The sequence below is a fragment of the Martes martes genome (assembly GCF_963455335.1).
Source record: "Martes martes genome assembly, chromosome: 4".
In the NCBI taxonomy this organism is placed as follows: domain Eukaryota; kingdom Metazoa; phylum Chordata; class Mammalia; order Carnivora; family Mustelidae; genus Martes; species Martes martes.
Window position 1 is genome coordinate 83,304,702 of NC_137891.1, and position 20,543 is coordinate 83,325,244.

Genomic DNA, 20,543 nt, shown 5'->3' on the forward strand with positions numbered 1-20,543 from the left:
TTTCTTGATATAAGTATGCTTTGCTTATAAATTGCCTATAAACTAAATATATTAAATCATACTTTTTGTAATTAAATCACATTTTAATATACTGGGGGAGTGTGCTCTTTTAATGACCCTGTATTAATAGATTGCTGTTATAAAGTAAAGAATATTATTCCAGTAGAAATAATTAATACTTCTGTTTGTAAGTTTAAATGCTCATTTGTAGGTATTTCTTTGGGATGGGTGTTGTATCAGTTAGGAATTTTTATATTTCAAATAATAGAAAACCCAATGCAGAGCAGCCTAAGTGAATAAAAGAAATCTATTAGTTACCATGAGTAAAGAAGTCTAGAAGATCTGGCTTTTAAATGCTCTGTAATATCACCAAGGGCCTGCTTTCTTTCCTTCAGTTCTCTCTTCTACCGTATTGGTTTTGACCTCAGATTTTTACAAAGTAAGTCTCTCTGGCAGCTCCAGGCTCACCCTTTTTGGTTGGAAATGGCTATAGACATTTCATATCTTCCTTCCTCTATACTACATTTTTTTTTTGAATTAGAGACAGTGTCTCTCTATTTCTTGCAGAAAAAAAGAAGATCCTTTTCATTAGCTCTGGTTGCAGTTGGGGCCATCTTCCAAGGCACACAGCTAAGGAAGGGTGTGTGTGGCTTCTTAGCAGGAAGTTAGTTAGGGTGCTTGGGCCAGATGGAGAGACACTGCATGCTACCTAGTGCTCCCAAACTTCTCCAAAGTGGGGAGGGTCCTGACAAGAGAGAGGAAATATATAAGAATCACTAGGATTGCTAAAAACCTTTCATATGGCACATTGGCTTTTTCTAGGAATGTTTTGGTAATAAATAAGGACTAAATAGAGTTAGCTGTCAATACCAGTCATACTGGAGGTGAAGAGAAAAAAATAGTCCCAGTCTTAAGATTACATAAAACCTCAGTGCATTTCAGTTTACCTGCCCGTACTCTTCAAAACTCTTCAAAAGTAGCAGAATTGAAATTTGAGTTCTGCCTCTTCATTACCAAGCACATTAGGTGCTGGAGATACCATGTTGAGTAAAATATGGACATGCAGACAAACAATTATAGTAGTACGGTAATACTAAAGGACAGTCACATGTGAAGGATACCTGACTCAGCCTGTGGGAACAAAGAAAGCTTCCTGGAGTTGGAGGTCATATCTAAGCTGGGAACTAAAAGGTGAAATAGGATGGAGAAAATAACATGTAAGACTCAGGAATAACCCTGGGCATTTGGTTTCCTGAGTAGAGTGACAGTTGAACTTGAACGCCTACTTAATGGCTGTTCTTCTTTGTGTAGGAAGCCCTGGGATAGAGGTGACCAGATAAACAGTTTTGGGGGTTTTTTTTAAGATTTTATTTATTTATTTGAGAGAGAGCACAAGAACGGGGGGAGGCAGAGGGAGAGGGAAAAGCAGACTCTCCACTGAGCAGGGAGCCCAATGTAGGACTCAATCCCAGGACCCTGGGATTATGACCTGAGCTGAAGACAGACGCTTAACCTACTGAGCCACCCAGGTGCCCCGGATTAGCAGTTTTAAAACAGTGTTCTGATTGTAGTGAGAGAAATGATTGGAGGAAAGGCAAAGGGTTGTCCAGCCTCTGTACTACTCCAGGTAATTGATAAGGGCAGCCAATCTAGGTTAGAATCTGGGAAGTGGAGATCAGTGGACAAGTTCAAGAAAAAGGAAGCATGGATGAGACACTGTGACTGGTTCTGTTCAGGAAGAGAAAGTAGAATCCCCAGGCTTCTCTGTATGTATGGGAATGCAGAAAGAACGGCAGTTTGTGGGGTGCATTCAGTTGAAGACATATTGAATGTGTGAGGCCTTTAAGACAAGCAAGTTATGATTTCTATTTGCTAATTTATACATAAGAAATCTAAAGTTCTGGAGAAAAAGAGCTGTGCTTGCAATAGAGGTCTGAAGGTGATTGGCACGTGGACTATCACTGAAGCCACAGGAGTGGATAAGGTGACCAGGACCAGTTGCCAAAACAGACCTACAGTTTTGGGAGGAACAAAGGGAAAGGTGTCCACAAAGGAGCTGAAACTAGATGGTGACATTAGAGGATGACCAAGAGGCTGAGCCCAGAGGGAGGGGCAGAAATCATCAGTGCCTGTTTACCCAGGAGAGCAAAGGCATGCAGAAACTAAAGTGCCCTTGCATTGAGAGGAGGCTTGTGCAGACTTCAGTGAGAACTATTTCACTGGAGCAGAAGTCAGATCAGAGTGGGTAGAAGAACAGATAAGGATGGATATACAGGGGCAGTGAGCACAGCCTGCTTCTAAGGAAGCCATGATGAGGAAAAGGAGGTGGGCTCAGGGAAGAGTTTGGATTTTTAGGAAAGAGGAGACTGGGGATTTTAAAGCTTAATGGTAGGGAGAGAATGGACATACAGAGAGGGATCATTAGTAAGATAGGATTTCTTGTGGATTTGAAAGGGAAAGGATTCAAGCAAAGGTGAATGAAAGAACTCTGTTCTTTCTGGGTAGTAGGCCCTCTGCAGAGGCTGAGCTGAAGAGATCTGAGAATAGTGGGGGAGTGGTGGGTTATTCTGGGCTGTGGTGGAGGGGCTGGCGAGCTATGGAAGAACTGTCAGTGCGGTCTCTGGTGAGCCTGTGAGTATAGGAGCAGAAAGGCCATGCACTTCGATGTACCCAAGAGTATGGTTTTTCCAGGTGGGTGTAATACAGGGACAAAGGCTGGTGACCTGAGAGTATTGCAAAGAGAGTGGTGGGAATAGCTGGCTGGCTTAATTGCACATGGAAGGAAGTGGAAGCAGGAAGAAGGCTGGTAAAGTTACCAGAGGTTTTAAGATTATAAAGCAAACATAGCAAGAATTTGGTGGGTAGAGTAGGTTTGTGGTCAAAATGGTGTGACTTGAGTTTAGGAATTTGGTGGTGAGGAAGTTCTGAGTAGTGATGAGGATTACAGTGTAGCTAAGAAACTGTACCCAACAATGTCAGGGGCGGTGTTGGGAAGCTACTATTCCAGCTCTTGTGATTACTGTCTAGCAAGAGAATAAGAGCTGCACTTCAACCCAACAACAGCATAAGATGAGTGAAGAAAAGAGAGGTCACCATGCTAGGAGAGCCCCAAGAAGAAGAGACCTTCTGCCTGGTAGGAAGGCTTGCTGGAGAAGGAGGCATTCATATGGGGCTTTATAGAAATGGTAGGGTTTGCACTTTGAGAAGAGAAAAAGGTGCTATAGATACAAGATATATTCCAGCAAAATCATGGAGGTGAGAAGCTGGGAATTGCAATCTGCTCTGGACATGCTGGCTCAGTTGGAAGCTGTATGGAAGATTGTCTGCTGAGGGAAAAAGCAGACTGTGAAGTCTCAAACTAGGAAAGTTGTGGTAGGAATGCAAACAATGTGAAAGATGCTCTAGAAGTGAGGTAAGAAGTCCAGAGATAGTAAGTATTATAGAGAGGATGCAGCTGAGGATGGCTAAGATTTTTAGCCTACATAGTTGAAAGGATAGTAAAGAACGAGACATGGGTTTGATGAAAACGTCTTTTGAAACTTGGTAGAGAAGAATTAAAAGACATCCACATAACAACCAAACAAATAAAAAATAGATAAGTTATACATCAAAATTTAGAAATTCCTGTGCCTCAAAGAACACACTCAAAAAAGTGATGAGACAACCCATACACATGTGAGAAAATAATTGGGAAATCTTGTATCTGATAAAGGTCTACTATCCAGAACACATAAAGAACTCTTTATAACTGAACAACAAAAACTCAATCCAACTTAAAAAATGGTCTAAGAATTCTAAATAGACATTTCTCCAAAGCAGATATACAGATGGTTAACAAGCACATGAAAAGATGTTCGGCATTATTAGTTATTAGGAAAATGCAAATTGAAACCACATAAGATACCACTTCACACCCACTGTAATCAAAGAGACTGCTCAGACAAATATTGGTGAAGATGTAGAGAAATTGGAACCCTTATACACTGATGATGGGAATGTAAAATGGTACAGATGCTGTGAAGAACAGTCTGACATTTCCTCAAAAAGTTAAACATAGGGGCACCTGGGTGGCTCCGTGGGTTAAAGCCTCTGCCTTCGGCTCAGGTCATGATCCTAGGGTCCTGGGATCGAGCCCCGCATCGGGCTCTCTGCTCAGCGGGGAGCCTGCTTCCCTTCCTCTCTCTCTGCCTGCCTCTCTGCCTACTTGTGATCTCTGTCAAATAAAAAAAAAAAAAGTTAAACATAGAGTTACTATGTGATCCACCATTTCAACTCGTAAGTATATGGGAAAAGTGAAAGTGTATGTCCACACAGAAATTTGTACGTAGATATTTACAGCAGTACTATTCAAAATAGCCAAAAGGTGGAGGCAACCCCAAAAGCTACCAATAGATGAATGGATAAATAAAATGTGTCCTGTCCATGCAACAGAATATTATTCAGCCATGTGAAGGAATAAAGCGTGAATACACGCTGTAACTTGGGCAAACCTGGAAAAGACTATGCTAAGTGAAAGAAGACAGATAAAAATCAACACGTTTCTGATTTCATTGATAGGAGATGTCCAGAATCGGCAAATCCATAGAGATAGAAAGTAGTTTAGTGTTTTCCCATGGCTGGAGGGAATGGGGAGCAAATTGTTCCTTTTTGAATTGATCAGATGTTCTGGAACTAGATAGTAGTGATGGTTGCTCAACTTTGTAAATTTAGTAAAAGAACTGTATACACTTGAAATGTGAATGCTATCCCCATGATAAATAAAAAGACATGTGTCTCTCTCTGTCACATAAATAAAATCTTTTTAAAAAATATATTTACACAATTTAAGCTGAGGAGATGGATTTACTGCTTTCAGGTGAGTTGTGTCATGCAAAAAGGGAAGCAGGCCAGTTAAAAATTTCTGTCAAATGTTTTATTTCTAAGTGACCACCTGTGTATTATCTTACCACTTTCTTTCTTCTATAGCACAATTTCTCACTTGCCATGAAACTACTGAAGGAGCTTCATAGAGAGTCAAAAGCAAGAGATGACTGGCAGGTGCAGTGGGTGCAGAGCTACTGCCGGCTCAGCCACAGCCGGAGCCAGGGTCAGACCTGCCCTGAGCAGATTCTCACAGCGCTGAAAACAGTCTCCTTGTTGGGTACTGGACTATTCTTTTCTATAGAAATAAGTTCAGTGGCACTATTTGATATTATGTCTCTGTGTCTTTTAAAACTTATTTTGCTGCTTTATCTGACATTTGGGAATTAACTTTTGTAATAATTTTATTAAATATTTGGAGCCAAGGTACTTTGCATCCTAATAATGCTATGGAATGTGGTTCTTGGAGATTTTATTTCTTTATTGATCAAATAAAATTTAAATTAAATTTTTTTTCTGTAATATTTATACAAATTATGTGTCTCATAGTTTAATTATTTTGAAAACCTTGTTTACTTACAAGAATTGCCTTTTTAAAAATTGAATATGAAACACCTTTTTCCTCCTCAGCTTGTCTTTCTTTCTTTTTTTTTTTTTTTTTTTTAACATAGCCTTCAAAACTAAGGGGAGAAAAAGAATTCACTATGTGAGTTTTGGGTTCACTCCACCTGTTTTGCTGCCCTCTGTCCCGGTGTACATAGCAGCAGTATTATTGACCATGCTCACAGCCATATTCCCAAGTTGGACTCTTCAGTAGGACAGGGAATTATATCAGACTATTAGTCTCAGTAAAAATGCAAATAGGAGAAGCAGGCTCTCCAAATTTATCAGGAGCAGAAAATCATCCTTATGTTTGCTTAAATATTTTTAGGGGTTTTGGGTGGGAGGAATGGAGGAGAGGGGAAGGAGTTGGCTGATACTAAGATAACATTAGTACTCCTAATATTAGGGGCGCCTGGGTGGCTCAGTGGGTTAAAGCCTCTGTCTTTGTTTCAGGTCATGATCCCAGCGTCCTGGGAAGAGCCTGCTTCCTTCTCTCTCTCTGCCTGCCTCTCTGCCTACTTGTGATCTCTGTCAAATAAATAAATAAAATCTTTAAAAAAAATACTAATCCTACAGTTTTAGTAGTCATCGTATGGCTGTATTTTTTAACTGTATTGTGAAATAGTAGGGCCCGTAGTTTTGAACATGTATCTGAGGGTAATCTGGCAGAGAATTTTCACGGATTGATGAGCAGGGTAGAATGGTTGATCGGACTTGCTGGGTGACAGCCCCTTCTCTTTGTGCCCTTGTACCCTCTGCAAGCTGCAGGCTTGACCAGGGCTTCCTTCCCCAGAGCCATACTATGTAAGACATTAGAACTAGACCTTTACATGCAGCAGCATCTGTTGCTTTATCAGCTATAAACCACAGTAGCAATTTAAAAATCTAATCTGGTTATTAATGTATATGCACAAGTGCATTAAAAAGAGACATTTTCTTTCCTTTAAAACGGATTTAGGTGCTTTGACAAAATGCAGAATGATGGTACTTGAATAAAAGTTTATTCAGTGTTTTAATTGCCTTAGCCTCTATAGACTTTGATATAGTCACTGCTAACAAAGAACATTTTCCATTCATATGAGTTCAAGAAATTCCCTAACTACTGTATGAAGCCAGTTTCTTATAGTTACAAGATTTATTTTAAATTTTTAATAGAAAACAACTTCTATACACTGTGAATATCCTTTTTTTAAATTTATGACATCCATTTATTTCTGAGAAAATCATCTGTGTGTATGTGTATGTTTTTAATCCAACAGGTGAGAGCACATCAAGTTACATAAGCAAAAATGTTCTTGCTTTCCATGATCAGAATATTCTCTTGGGTACAACATACAGAATCATAGCTGAGGCTCTCATTAGGGAGCCAACCTGCCTTGCTGAAATCGAGGAAAGCAAGGCTAGAAGAATTTTGGATCTTTCTGGATCCAATACAGAGAACGCAGAAAAGGTAATGAATACTGGAAGAGTGAACTTTTTATGTTTTTGTGTTGTACGTCTCCAGTGTGCAGCCTTCTGACTACACAAAAGAAATAATGAGAAATGATGATTGCTTTGTGTTTTGAGAATGTATTTGACAGTTATGCAGCCAAGTTTCTTATGTGGAAAACTGACATGTTCAATGTGTTTCCTGTTTATTTGAATGATACAGATTGTTTCAGTATTAGAAGTGAGAAATTTGTGTTGGATTGATGTGGACAGTTCTTCCAAGAATTTTGTTAATGGATTTCACCACCAGTTGCCATCCAGATGTCCCATTATCTTGTGGAGCAAACCAGCCTTTTCCACTTTTTTCTGTAGTGTCTGCTTTGCCTAGCTTTTCTCAGATGATTTTGTATTTTCCATAGTTAGCAACCTCTCCTCATCGCCCTGTGCTTACCTCACTTTAGTTGTTAGCCTTGCCTTCTTTCTCCTCAGTGTTACTACCAACATCTGAGCAGGATGGTGAGGATAAAGTGCCAACTTCCATCTCTTCTTCAGTTCCTGACAGGCTGCATGACCCCCCATTGATCTTTGGTGCCAGCTCTGCATGACTAGTGGACCTTCAGGGTTTTAAAAGTACTGAGGATTATACTGAAATCACTCACTATTTCACAATCAGGGCAGACAGACTCCTTTTTCCATTTAACCAGCTTTCTGTGTTATCTCATGGCTCACAAATCACAAGTATTCTTTCTGTGTCATCACAAGTAGAAAGTAAGAGTTCTTCCAGAAAACTTAAGCTGCACTCACAGGTTCACAACTGAGACCTCTGTGAATCTAGGTGATCGCAGGTCTGCACCAGAGAGCATTCCATCACCTTTCTGAGGCCGTGCGGATAGCTGAGGAGGAGGCCCAGCCCTCCATCATGGGTCAGGGTCCTGTAGCCAGCCTGACAGATGCTTACATGACGCTGGTGGATTTCTGTGACCAGCAGCTCCGCAAGGAGGAGGAGAGTGCATCAGGTGGGTCACAAAAGGAAAAACCATTTAGTTTGTAACATTGTGTTAGCCAAAGCCTTAAGACTTCTGTAGATACTTTGTTTCCTGTTTGCTTATTTTTATTTTTATTTTTTTAAGATTATATTTGAGAGAGAGAAGGGGGCATGGGCACATGAGTGGGTGGAGGTGCAGAAGGGGAGGGAGAGAGGGAATCTCAAGCAGACTCCCAAGTTGAGCTTGGAGCCAGACCTGGGCCCGATCCCATGACCCTGAGATCATGACCTGAGCCGAAATCAAGAGTCAGATGCTCATCTGACTGAACCACTCAGGAGCCTCTGCATCTTAGGTTTTTGTTTGTTTGTTTGTTTAAGGTTTTGTTTATTTATTTGACAGACGGAGATCACAAGTAGACAGAAAGGCAGGCAGAGAGGGGTAGGGGGAAGCCGGCTCCCTGCTGAGCAGACAGCCTGATGCGGGGCTCGATTCCGGGACCCTGAGATCATGACCTGAGCCGAAGGCAGAAGCTTTAACCCACTGAGCCACCCAGGCACCCCTGTATCTTGGGTTTTAAATGACAGTTATTCTGAGAAAAGTCTTGTCTTTTTAAGAAGCAACAGCATCTTCAAGCAACATGACCTGCATATAAACAGTCACATTATCTTAATGTCTTTCCATTTGCTTATAGTTTCTACATTTTACTTGTAGCTTTGGTAATATTGGCTATGTGGCCTGCCTCTTGGCTCCTGAAATAAATTCAATAACCAGCAGCTGTTCAGTGTTCCCTCTGGCCCAAGAAGGAAATGGTGCTGCATGCAGAATGCATATTCCAGTGAAGAATTCAGCTTCAAGATGGAAGCTTTTACATATGGCCCAAAACTGCATCTGGTGTTTGTTGATCTAAAGTACTGTTAAAAGAGAACAGTGACATATTACAAAATATAAGCCCAAAAGGGAAATGTAGTCATTTGTTAAATTTATAGTTTATGTACGTATAAGTGGGTATACTGACGATTGTTTTCTTCTCTCCTGTCCTTTGTAGTTACTGAGTCTCTAGAACTACAGATGTATCCAGCCATAGTAGTAGACAAAATGTTGAAAGCTTTAAAATTGCATTCCAGTGAAGCCAGGCTGAAGTTTCCCAGACTACTGCAGATTATAGAACTATATCCAGAGGAGACCCTGAGCCTAATGACAAAAGAGGTTAGTGTCTATATTCTAATGAAGAGAACTTTACAGAACTTAAAGACATGTTTCTGTTTATATCTAAACACATTAGTATGTGCAATGCATATGTTACAAGTTTTCCTAACCAGCATTGCATTTTACTATATTCTGAGAATGTAGGTAATTTAAAGCTGTATAAAAGGGTGTTCACATTTACCCATTTTCTTCTGTGGGTGTTGATAAGAACACTGTGTCTGAACAAGGGCCTCAGGAAGAGGAGGAGGTATGTTTGGGACAAGGTGGGAATTTTCTATAGCACAGTTTGCTGTCCAGAATGACTAAGCTGTAGTCTGGAACATCTGTTGGTGCCTTATGCTCAGTTTATTATTTATCTCAGGGAGAGGGAGTATGTTTCAGCTGGCATCCCACCCCCGGTGACTACAGTGCCTGCTGGCAGCACTATGTTCATGAGGATTCTGAGGCTTCCAAGTGTGCAGTGAGCAGCTAGGGTGTGCAGGTGCTCCCCCACAGTGTTCTGCTCACCACTTGTGGGTCCTGCACAGGCCTCTCCCAACACGAAGGTGCATCATCCTACTGTCTTTCCGTCATTTGAGCCATCTGAAAGACTCCTTAATGACTTCTGTAGATGTTTAACTGCACAATAGGGCCAGGCTTTGAGTTGTTACACAATAGTTCAAAAGGGTAACATAGTACTCTGTTGGCTTTATGTAGTAAATTTTTAAACAGTGCTGGTTTCTGAGCTGTGGAGACTCGGTGCCTGGCAGGGCTTTACTACACACTCCGACCCTCTTGTGGATTTGGAAAGATGGGATTTTCTCAATAGGTCCTAAAAAAGAGATTAAAGTAACTTCATAAATGTAGTAGATACATGTGTGTATGTTTTTCTTAAAGATTAGTGAAGAAATCATTAAATTATTATTTTAGTTTTCCCAAAATAATATTTATATATGATGAAGATAGCATTTCGAATTTGTGAGGAAATAAATGGAATGTTCAGTCAATGTTGTTATGGCACCAGGAAGTCACTTGAGATGGGGAACTAACCTTTATTGAGCACTCCCTATGAGCTATGTGGACCAATGCTTTTTTATCCCCACATTTTTTGCTCTTTACTCATTTAATAGATGAAGGTAGGAAGTTTGCCATGTTCACTCCTCATACCAACATTCCAAGTGCATCAGATTTTAATCTTAAAATTAACACATTAAAAAGCTCTAACTTTTTTTTCTGTAAAAAGACAAAATCCAGAAACTATAAAGGAAAAGAATCAGCACTTCCCTGCAGGGGAAAAAACAAAAAACAACAATATATACAAAGTTTAAAAATATTTGCAACACATATTAGAGACAAAGAGCTGAGGTCTCCCTCTAAAAAAAAAAATAGACTAGTAGAAAGTGGTCAGAGGAAATGCATGCATGATTTAATATGTAAGGAGAATAAAGCTAGACCATTTACCCTCACTAATAAAGAAACATGAAAATTAAAATTAGATCTTTTCCACCTCTCAGATTGATGATAAATTTAAAAAATTGTCTCTTGTGTTGGATTTTGTAAAGTAGTCAACTGTGAATATACTTTTTTTAAACTGAATATATAGTTGACATAATAATACCATAAGTTTCAGGCATACAGTATAATGATTGAGCAATTCTGTCCATTACTTAGGGCTCATCATGACAAGTGTAGTTACCATCTGTCATTATACAGTATTATTTCAGTATTGGTGACTGTATTACCTATGGTATACTTTATATCCCCGTGACTTATTTATTTTATAACTGGAAGTTTGTACTTCTTAATCCCCATCAACTATTTTGCTTATCCTGGCTCATCCATCTCCTCTGGCAACCACTAGTTTATTGTCTGTATTTATGAGTCTGTTTCTGTTTTTTGTTGTTCATTTGTTTTTTATGCCACATAAGTAAAATCATATATTTGTCTTTCTTTGTCTGACTTATTTCACTTAGCACAATACCTACTAGGTCCATCCATGTAGTCACACATGGCAAGATTTCATTCTTAAATAAACCACATCTTCATCATCCATTCATCTATTCATGGACACTTGGGTTGCTTTTATATCTTAGCTGTTGTAAATAATGCTGCAATAAACATGAGGGTGCAAATATCTTTTTGAGTTTATGTTTTTGTTTTCTTTGAGTAAATACCTAGAAGTAGAATTACTGAACTGTATGGTATTTCTATTTTTAACTTTCTGAGCAATCTCCATACTGTTTTCTACAGTGGCTGCACCAATTTACATTACCACCAATAGTACACAAGGGTTCCCTTTTCTCCACAACCTCACCAACACTTGTTGTTTCTTGTTTTTGGATACCAGCTATTCTGATAGGCGTGATATTTTATGGGGTTTTGGTTTGCATTTCCCTGATGATGAGTGATGATGAGCATCTTTTCATGTGTCTGTTGGCCATCTATATGTTTCTTTGGAAAAATGTTTACTCAAGTCTTCTGCCTATTTTTAATCAGATTTTTTTTTGTATTGAATTATATGAGTTTCCATTATGCTTTTAAAAATGAAAATTTGAAAAATCCTTTCAGAGGGAAATCTAGCAATTTTTTTTTTTTTACAATTGTTAGTGTTCACACAGTAATTATACTTCTAGAAATTTATCCTATGGGCACACATAGCACAAATACAAAGAGATAAACATGTAGAAATGTTCATTGTAGCATTATCTGTAATAGCAAAACTTGGAAAATACCCTAAAAATTCATTATACAGCAGTAATTAAATAAAACGGAATATTATCCAGCTGTTAAAAAGAATGAGGTACATCTATCCATTCACCTAAGAAAAACCAGCAACAGTATATCTAGTCTGATTCCATTCTTGCAAAGAACGGATATTTGTGTACATACATACAAAACATCTAAAAGAATGGAATTCTTCAGTGGAATAAGAACTAAGAAGTCTGAGGGAGAGAAGATGTTTTATTTTAGACTTACTTCTGTATGCTTCTGATTATAGATATATTTTATATTGGGTACACAATACTTTCATAACAAAACAGTGCTAAAAGTTGTATTCATTATTAAGTTACAGTTCTCTGTGTTTTAGATTTCTTCCATTCCTTGCTGGCAGTTCATTGGCTGGATCAGCCATATGGTGGCCTTACTGGACAAAGAGGAAGCTGTTGCTGTCCAGCATACTGTGGAAGAGATTGCTAATAACTATCCACAGGCAATTGCCTACCCCTTTATAATAAGTAGTGAAAGCTATTCCTTCAAAGATACTTCTACTGGTCATAAGAATAAGGAGTTTGTGGCAAGGTGGGTTGATCAAATACTATAGGTTTTAAAGTGTATGGTAAAAGCAAACACATGGGGGCTCAGTCAGTGGAGCACATGACTCCTGGTCTTAGGGTCCTGAGGTCAAGCCCCATGTTGGGCATAGAGCTAACTTAAGAAAAAGATAAATAAATAAAACACATGGAAGCTTGTGTTTGTCTTCAAATTAATTAGAGCTGTCATTAAAAAATAGAAAATCTTAGACATCTCTTTGTTGAATATATTATCTACCCCAGGTATGTTATTTATCACAGAAATTTTTCCTTTTTTTTTTTTTTTTAAGATTTTATTTATTTGAGAGAGAGTGAGAGAGAGAAGGCATGAATGGGGGGAGGGTCAGAGGGAGAAGCAGACTCCCCGCTGACCTGGGAGCCTGATGTGGGACTCAGTCCACTCACTGCTTAAGCTGAAGGCAGATGCTTAACCCACTGAGCCACCCAGGTGCCTTCCTTTTTTTTTTTTTTTTTTAAAGTTAACTTTATGCCCATTGTGGGGCTCCAACTTATAACCTAGAGATCAAGAGTTGCATGCTCTACTGACTGAGCTAGTCATGTGCCCCTGAATTTCTTTCCTTTCATAAAATACTTTTCATCTTAGAATGTTATTCATGAAAATTCTGTCCTTATAATAGTAAGAGTTGACAGTAATCAGTTGATTGAGGCAGACTAGATAAGATGCTTTTTGAAATCGGTTCCTGAAATTGTTCTTTAATTCAAAATACCTGGGAAGCCCCTCTTACTAAGTAGGCTGCCTGAAGTGCCATCCTTTTCATTTTTCCATTTGATTTATAAGTGGAGATATAACTAGCAATGATGTATTAGTTTTGCAAGAATACTTGGTAAATACATGGTGTTTCGGGCATTCTCTGTGGGTTTTGTGTTTTTTTTTTTTTTTGTCATGAGCTCATTTGTCTTATTAGAGTGTTTCTGGGAAGACAAGAATAAGACACCACTTTTGTCATGGTTTTTGGATGGGTTGGCTGCTATAAGTCCATCTGCCACCGATGGTGCCTGGCCCACCCCTGGGTCTCTCAACATAGTCAACTGCAACATGATTAATTTTTTTTTTTTTTAAAGAAAAAAGAAGGGCGTCTGGGTGGTTCAGTTGGTTGAGCGCCCAACTCTTGATTTCAGCTCAGGTCACGATCTGAGGGCCGTGGGATCGAGACCCCAGAGTCAGGCTCCTTGCTCAGTTGGGAATCTGCTGGAGATTCTCTCTTTCCCTCTGCCCCTCTTCCACTTTGTGCATTTGCTCTTTCTCCCAAATAAATAAATCTTTAAACAAAAAAAGAGAAAGGTTTGAAATTATGTTGAGAAAGTGGCCTTTTCTTTCATAACATAACTTCAGAAACTGTATGTATCAAATTGTGTACATTAAAATGTCAACAACATTTGCACAGAGATTTGCTTTCCCTTTATCTAAGAAGCTCAACTCTTGATAGACTGTATGCTTTGTACTTCATCTAATATTGAATAAAATTTTAAAATTGTTCTTTCCCTAGACTATTAGTTGGTAATAATATAATTTTATATATGAATATAAATAATTATATGTAAATAAACTGTGGGCCTTGGTAATTGTTTTATAGGGTTAAAATTAAGTTGGATCAAGGAGGAGTGATTCAAGATTTTATTAGTGCCCTAGAACAGCTCTCTAATCCTGAAATGCTCTTTAAGGTAATGTAATAGCTTCTAGTTCATAAAACATAGAATTTGGATAAAACCTCCTTGCAGTCAACTTGGTTGTTCTCTTTTTTTTTTTTTTTTTTCCCTTCCCAGGATTGGACTGATGATATCAAAGTCGAACTGGCAAAAACCCCTGTTAATAAAAAAAACATTGAAAAGATGTATGAAAGAATGTATGCAGCCTTGGGAAATCCAAGGGCTCCAGGCCTTGGGGCTTTCAGAAAGCGGTTTATTCAGGTATGGATTGGTGGCAGCCTGACTTTATAATAATGTAATCATTGTGAAGATCAATATTTATATTTGATGGTTTGTTAATAATCCTAGTTTTAAAATGTCTGTTAAAGTTGTAAACTTATCTTCAGATCTAATGCTTTTGGTGAGATAGTGATGCACATATTTAGGTCAGATAGTGGCAGGTGGGGCAATAGATAAAACCATGGGGCTTTTATTGCATTCTGTTCTTCATGCTCAGATTTTTAGATTTGAAGGTTATATGTAGTTTAATATATTTGTTAACTTTCTAATTTAAATTTTATTAGTTAACATATAGTACAGTATTGGTTTCTGGGGTAGAATTCAGTGGTTTGCTTACATACAACACCAAGTGCCTATCACAAGTACCCTCCTTAATGCTGTAGTTTAATATTTTTCATTCTCCTAATTATTTGAATATTGGATTAAGAAAACACTTGTAGAGGCGCCTGGGTGGCTCAGTGGGTTAAAGCCTCTGCCTTCGGCTCAGGTCATGATCCCAGAGTCCTGGAATGGAGTCCCACATCAGACTCTCTGCTCAGCAGGGAGCCTGCCTCCCCCTCTCTCTCTCTGCCTGCCTCTCTGCCTACTTGTGATCTCTGTCAAATAAATAAATAAAATCTTAAAAAAAAAAAAAAGAAAATACTTGTATTGTGTACAAGTTGATGACCATTTTGAGCCCTTCCCTCTGTCCAAGGCATACTTCTAGATGCTACAGGACATACAAAGAGAAGATAGACCCAGTTCCTGTATTCAGAGGTATGTCTGACAAATGCAGTATGTGGCTTGAGAAAAATATGATACATGAAATCTGTTTCTAAAGTTGTTCTAGAGTTGAAAGGAAGAGAACATGCCTCAGTTTGGAGGGAATCAGGAAAACCCCTTGGAGCCAGTGGAGATAATGAACCTTGAGATGTCCAGATTTCACAGCACCATGCATTGTGCTTGTTGCTCCCTTTAAATGGGTTTACCTTCTCTCTTTCCATCTGGAGAACTCACCCTTAGAGACTTGACTTATGCATTATTTCTACTACAGAGCCTTCCCTGAACCTCCTTCCCCAATAAGAACTAGGTACTCTTTCTCTGTTAACATACCTTATATACACCTCTGTTAACATTAATCACTGATTTTTCTAATTTTTGTCAAATTAACTTTGTTTAGTAAACTTCAAGAAATACAAGAGCATAAAGAGAAATCCTGGTGTTCATATTGCCAGAGTTCTCAAATTTCACAATCTCCAGTACAAAAGAGGATCTTTGTCTCTTCTGGGGTTTTTTGTAAATAACTGTTTTATTAAGATATAATTCACATACCCTATAATCTTATCTATTTAAAGTATACAATGCTATAGTTTTTATTATATTTACAGAGTTATGTAAGTATTACACATCAGTTTTAGAACATTATCTTTTTTAAAAGGTTTTTTTGTAAGATTTTATTTACTTATTTATTTGAGAGAGAGAGAGTGAGAGCACTAGAGAGAGAGTGAGCACAAGCGATGGTCAGGGGCAGGCAGAGGGAGGAGAAGCAGGCTCCCTACTGAGCAGAGAGCCCAGTGCAGGGCTTGATCCTAGGACCCCAGGATCATAACCTGAGCCAAAGGCAGATGCTTAACAAACTGAGGCACCCAAATGCCCCATTTTTGAGACTTTATTTATTTATTTGAGAGAGAGTGAGAGCAAGCATGAGCTGGGGGTGCGGGGCTGAGGGCAGAGGGAGAAGCAGAATCCCTGCTGAGCAGGTAGGCTGATGTGGGGCTTGATCCCAGGACCCTGAGATTGTGACCTGAGCTGAAGTCAGCTGCTTAACTAACTGAGCCACCTGGGCACCCCTAGAACATTTTTATCACCCCTAAAAGCACATACCTATTAGCAGTTACTCCCAGTCCCCCACCTCCTGTCATGCTAAGCAACCACTGAAGTACTTTCTGTTTCTGTAGATTTGCCTCTTCTGGACATTCCTTTTAATTGCTGTATATTATTCTACTGTAAGAACATGCCACATTTTGTTTATCCTTTTGTCAGTGGATGGACATTTGGAGTGTTTCCATGTCTTAGCTGTTATGAATGCTGCTGCTGTGACTATGTGTGTATAGGTTCTTCTGGGGAGATCCTTAGGAGTGGAAAATGATATTTCTCTTTGGCTCTTCCTTTCATTTATGAAGTAATTAGAGTTGTGGACAGGGATTTTGTCTTGCTCGTGTTTTCTCTCCATCTCCTAGAATGCTGCCTGATGTGAAACTAGCATCTTGAATTAGATGAATAATTGGTACAGTTTGGGTAAGGAGAGATAGATTTTGGTGGGTACTTTAGGTACATTCCTACTTAGGGATTTTACATTACATTACATTAGTTTTAATGTAGTATGAATGTGGGAACCTACAGGACTGTCTGTTGCCTAAATGTGATCAGTGATATATCCTAAAAGTAAAGATAAAACCATAACTCTCTGCACTTCATGTTATGACATAATATTGGGCTGCACATCATATCAAATCTGTCTCACACTATTGAATATACAAGAGCCTCAGAAGGAAATATACATACTGTAAATATCCTTAAAATCAGTGTACTAGCATTCATAAATTTTATAAAATTGTAGAACACTAGATTTGAAAACATGTTTGTGTTTGTTTTTTCTTAAACCAGTGGTCTACATGTGTTTTCTATAAAGGTCCAGATTTTCGGTTTTCAGGCCATACCAGTCTCATGTTACGAGTACTCAAATCTGTCATCCTAGTGCGAAAGCAGTCCTAGACAGTATGTAAATGAACAGGCATGGTCGGCAGGATTCCAGGAAAATTTTATTTATTAAAAACAGGCAGTGGGCTTTGACTTGCAGGCCATATTTTGCCATACTTTGTTCTAAACAAAGAAACTAGTTCTGAAAAACAAGAGACTTGCCCTGTATCAAATGGAGAGAACAGCAGAATGACAACTGATACCAAGTCCCCTAGCATAGTGAAACCAGTCCATCACCTGTGAGAAAGCTTCATTTCAACAGTACTGTTCTTCTGCAGCCTTCCTCTATTTGCCCTCCTCTCAAGATGCTCTGACCCCGGCCCCAGACAGAGGGTAGGGTATTTCATCCTAGTTTGCTCTCTCTCTCCTCAGCTGGTGTGAGAATATCTGCAGTGGCCCTGTTCATCAGTCCATGTAGACTATTACGGTGCAGTCCTCGGTGAAGACTGCATGTTATCCCTTCGAATTCATGGCCATTTCTTTTCCTGAATGCTGGGTACCATAAGGCTCTACCCTAGAAATCTCCTGGGATAGACCACTATTCTTCCCAGCTTCTGCTGAGCACAGCTGCATCCAACTCTAACGGTGGGAGGGTATCAGAGTGGCCCTATCATTCCTGCCAGGCATGATACTTGTTTGTTTTTCTTTTTGTTTTTTAAGATTTTTATTTATTTATTTGACAAAGAGAGAGAGAGCACAAGTAGGCAGAGACAGAGGGAGAAGCAGGCTCTCTGCTGAGCAGGGACCCCGATGCAGGACTTGATCCTAGGATCCTGGGATCATGACCTGAGCCAAGGGTAGCCTCTTAACCCACTGAGCCACCCAGGTGCCCACAATACTTGTTTTGAGGTTAATTCGAGTACCTTGGAAAATCAATCTAGAACTCTCTGCTTCATACCAAAGCAATGCATAATTTGCATTTAATTAATTAATTAAAATAATAATCTACCCAAACAGAATTGCCTCAGATATCATTTCAGAGAGGGCATTATGCCATTCACATATGTTGTTGGTGCTGATTATGTTTGGGAAATAGCTAATCTTTTCATGTATTTTAAGAACTGGAGATTGTTACTATACTTTCAGTCCATTTACAGATTAAAGAATAAATTTGTTTTATATATGTCAATTTTCCTGTAATGGATTATCTTAAAAAAGGAGATATATTTCATTTAACCAGATTTATGTTTTGGGGTAAGTTTTAAATTTGGTTAAAAAAAACTTGTAAAATGAAAGATAATTGGATAAATCCTTGAGGACTATTATTAAGTCACTATTAGTGATTCTCTTTAAGTTTTGTTTTTTGGGTTTTTTTGTTTTGATATCAGGATTATAATTTAAATAAATATTTGAGTAGAGACTAGTACAGATATTTGTTATGTTCCAAGATAAAGGACTTCTAATAATTACTTTTAGAAATATAAATTATCTATAAAAATACAGATTTGAAGGGGTACATGCACCCCAATGTTTATAGCAGCATTATCGATAATAGCCAAACTATGGAGAGAGCCCAAATGTGCATGAACTGATGAATGGATAATGAAGATAAGGTGTATATATATAGATATTCAATGGAATATTACTCAGCCATCAAAAAAATGAAATCTTGCCATTTTCAGTGACACGTATGGAGCTAGAGTATATTATACTAAGTGAGTTAAGTCAGTCAGAGAAAGACAAATACCATTTGATCTCACTCGTGTGTGAAATTTAAAAAAGAAAACAGATGAAGATATGGGTAGGGAGAAAAGAAAAAGAAGAAGAGTGAGAAGCCACAAGGAGACTCTTAAAGATAGAGAACAAACTGAGGATTGATGGAGGGTGGTGGGTGGGGGATGGGCTAGATGGGTGATGGATATTAAGGAGGGCACTTGTGATGAGCACTGGGTATGTATGTATGTATGTGAGGAATCACTGAATTCTACTCCTGAAACTAATATTGTACTGTATGTTTACTAACCAAAATTTAAATTTAAAAAAAATTATAATTAAAGAAATGTAAATTATCTAGATAATGTTTACACTGGCTTGTGATCCAAAATAATGGCTTGAAAGACCTTTATTAAGGAAAGTAGCATTTTTATATTTTGCTCTTTAGCTCTGATGAAGAATCACAGGCTTTTCGTTTTTATTGAATTACTCCCTTTACTTAGTACCTCATTTCTAATTACTCCTGCTGTCATAATAATGTAGATCAGTAACTAGACAATGGACCCAAAGAGGTTAAAAGGTTTTTAAGGGGCGCCTGGGTGGCTCAGTGGTTTAAAGCCTCTGCCTTCGGCTCAGGTCATGATCCTAGGGTCCTGGGATCGAGCCCCGCATTGGGCTCTCTGCTCCGTGGAGAGCCTGCTTTCTCCTCTCTCTCTGCCTGCCTCTCTGCCTACTTGTGATCTCTGTCTGTCAAATAAATAAAATCTTTAAAAAAAAAAAAAAGGTTTTTAAGCCCTTATTAGAACTTATGATTAGAATTTTTGATAAGTCATTACTAACTGTATCCTTTCTGTCTTTTTAGAGGAACACAAAAAACATTCAAGGAAAGCAAAAGTATAAATCTAGAGCCTTTCCCAAATTATAAAACTAAACACTAATATTTAATGTAAATTATTATTAATTTCAGGATTTTGGAAAAGAATTTGATAAACACTTTGGGAAAGGAGGTTCTAAGTTACCTGGAATGAAACTCCGTGACTTTACTGACATTACTGACTCACTGTTTTATAAAATGGGCAGAGACTCAAAGCCACCTGGGAATCTAAAAGAATGCTCACCCTGGATGAGTGACTTCAAAATAGAATTTTTGAGAAATGAGCTGGAGATTCCTGGTGAGTTTACCCTTGGGGTGACAAAATTGGACTTTAAGGAGAATAGTGGCATAGCAAGGATGCTTGATTTCTAAAACTAGGAATATTAGGTTCTTGACAGTTACCTTTTTTTTTTTTAAGAATTTAAAATTTCACCATACCTTTTTGTCATTAGGAGAATCTATAATTACTGTGAATTAGTACACTGAACTAAATGTCTAATTAGACTGTAGTTTTCTTATTTTCCTGATTATACAAGTATTCAGACTTCCATTTAATAATGTAACTTTAATTTCCTCTGAATATACCCATGCTTTGCTCCTAAATAACTTTTCTTCAGAAATGTAATACAGGTATAAGTGCAAATCACTTCCTTGAATGTATAGGTTGGTCCCATTTAAAATGACAAGATATTTGCGACGACGTTGATGGAGCTAGAGGGTATTATGCTTAACATAATAAGTCAGTCGGAGAAAGACAACTATCATATGATCTGATATGAGGAAGTGGAGATGCAACATGGGGGGCTTGGGGGGGGGTAGGAAAAGAATAAATGAAACAAGATGGGATCAGGAGGGAAACAAACCGTAAGAGACTCTTAATGTCACAGAACAAACTGAGGGGGGCTGGGGAGAGGGTGGTGGGGTTATGGACATTGGGGAAGGTATGTGCTATGGTGA

At 38.5% G+C, this 20,543-nt stretch overlaps 1 protein-coding gene across 1 annotated transcript in view; it reads left to right on the forward strand.

Annotated features, from left to right (window-relative positions):
• The window catches only part of PRKDC (protein kinase, DNA-activated, catalytic subunit), a 230,245-nt gene that overhangs the window by 200,321 nt on the left and 9,381 nt on the right, over positions 1 to 20,543 (forward strand). Inside the window, exons 70-77 of the mRNA XM_080801920.1 lie at positions 4,966 to 5,140; positions 6,723 to 6,913; positions 7,727 to 7,907; positions 8,923 to 9,083; positions 12,151 to 12,362; positions 13,969 to 14,056; positions 14,159 to 14,302; positions 19,680 to 19,884. Coding sequence (XP_080658046.1) covers positions 4,966 to 5,140; positions 6,723 to 6,913; positions 7,727 to 7,907; positions 8,923 to 9,083; positions 12,151 to 12,362; positions 13,969 to 14,056; positions 14,159 to 14,302; positions 19,680 to 19,884 — 1,357 coding nt within the window. The remainder of the gene's footprint in view (positions 1 to 4,965; positions 5,141 to 6,722; positions 6,914 to 7,726; positions 7,908 to 8,922; positions 9,084 to 12,150; positions 12,363 to 13,968; positions 14,057 to 14,158; positions 14,303 to 19,679; positions 19,885 to 20,543) is intronic.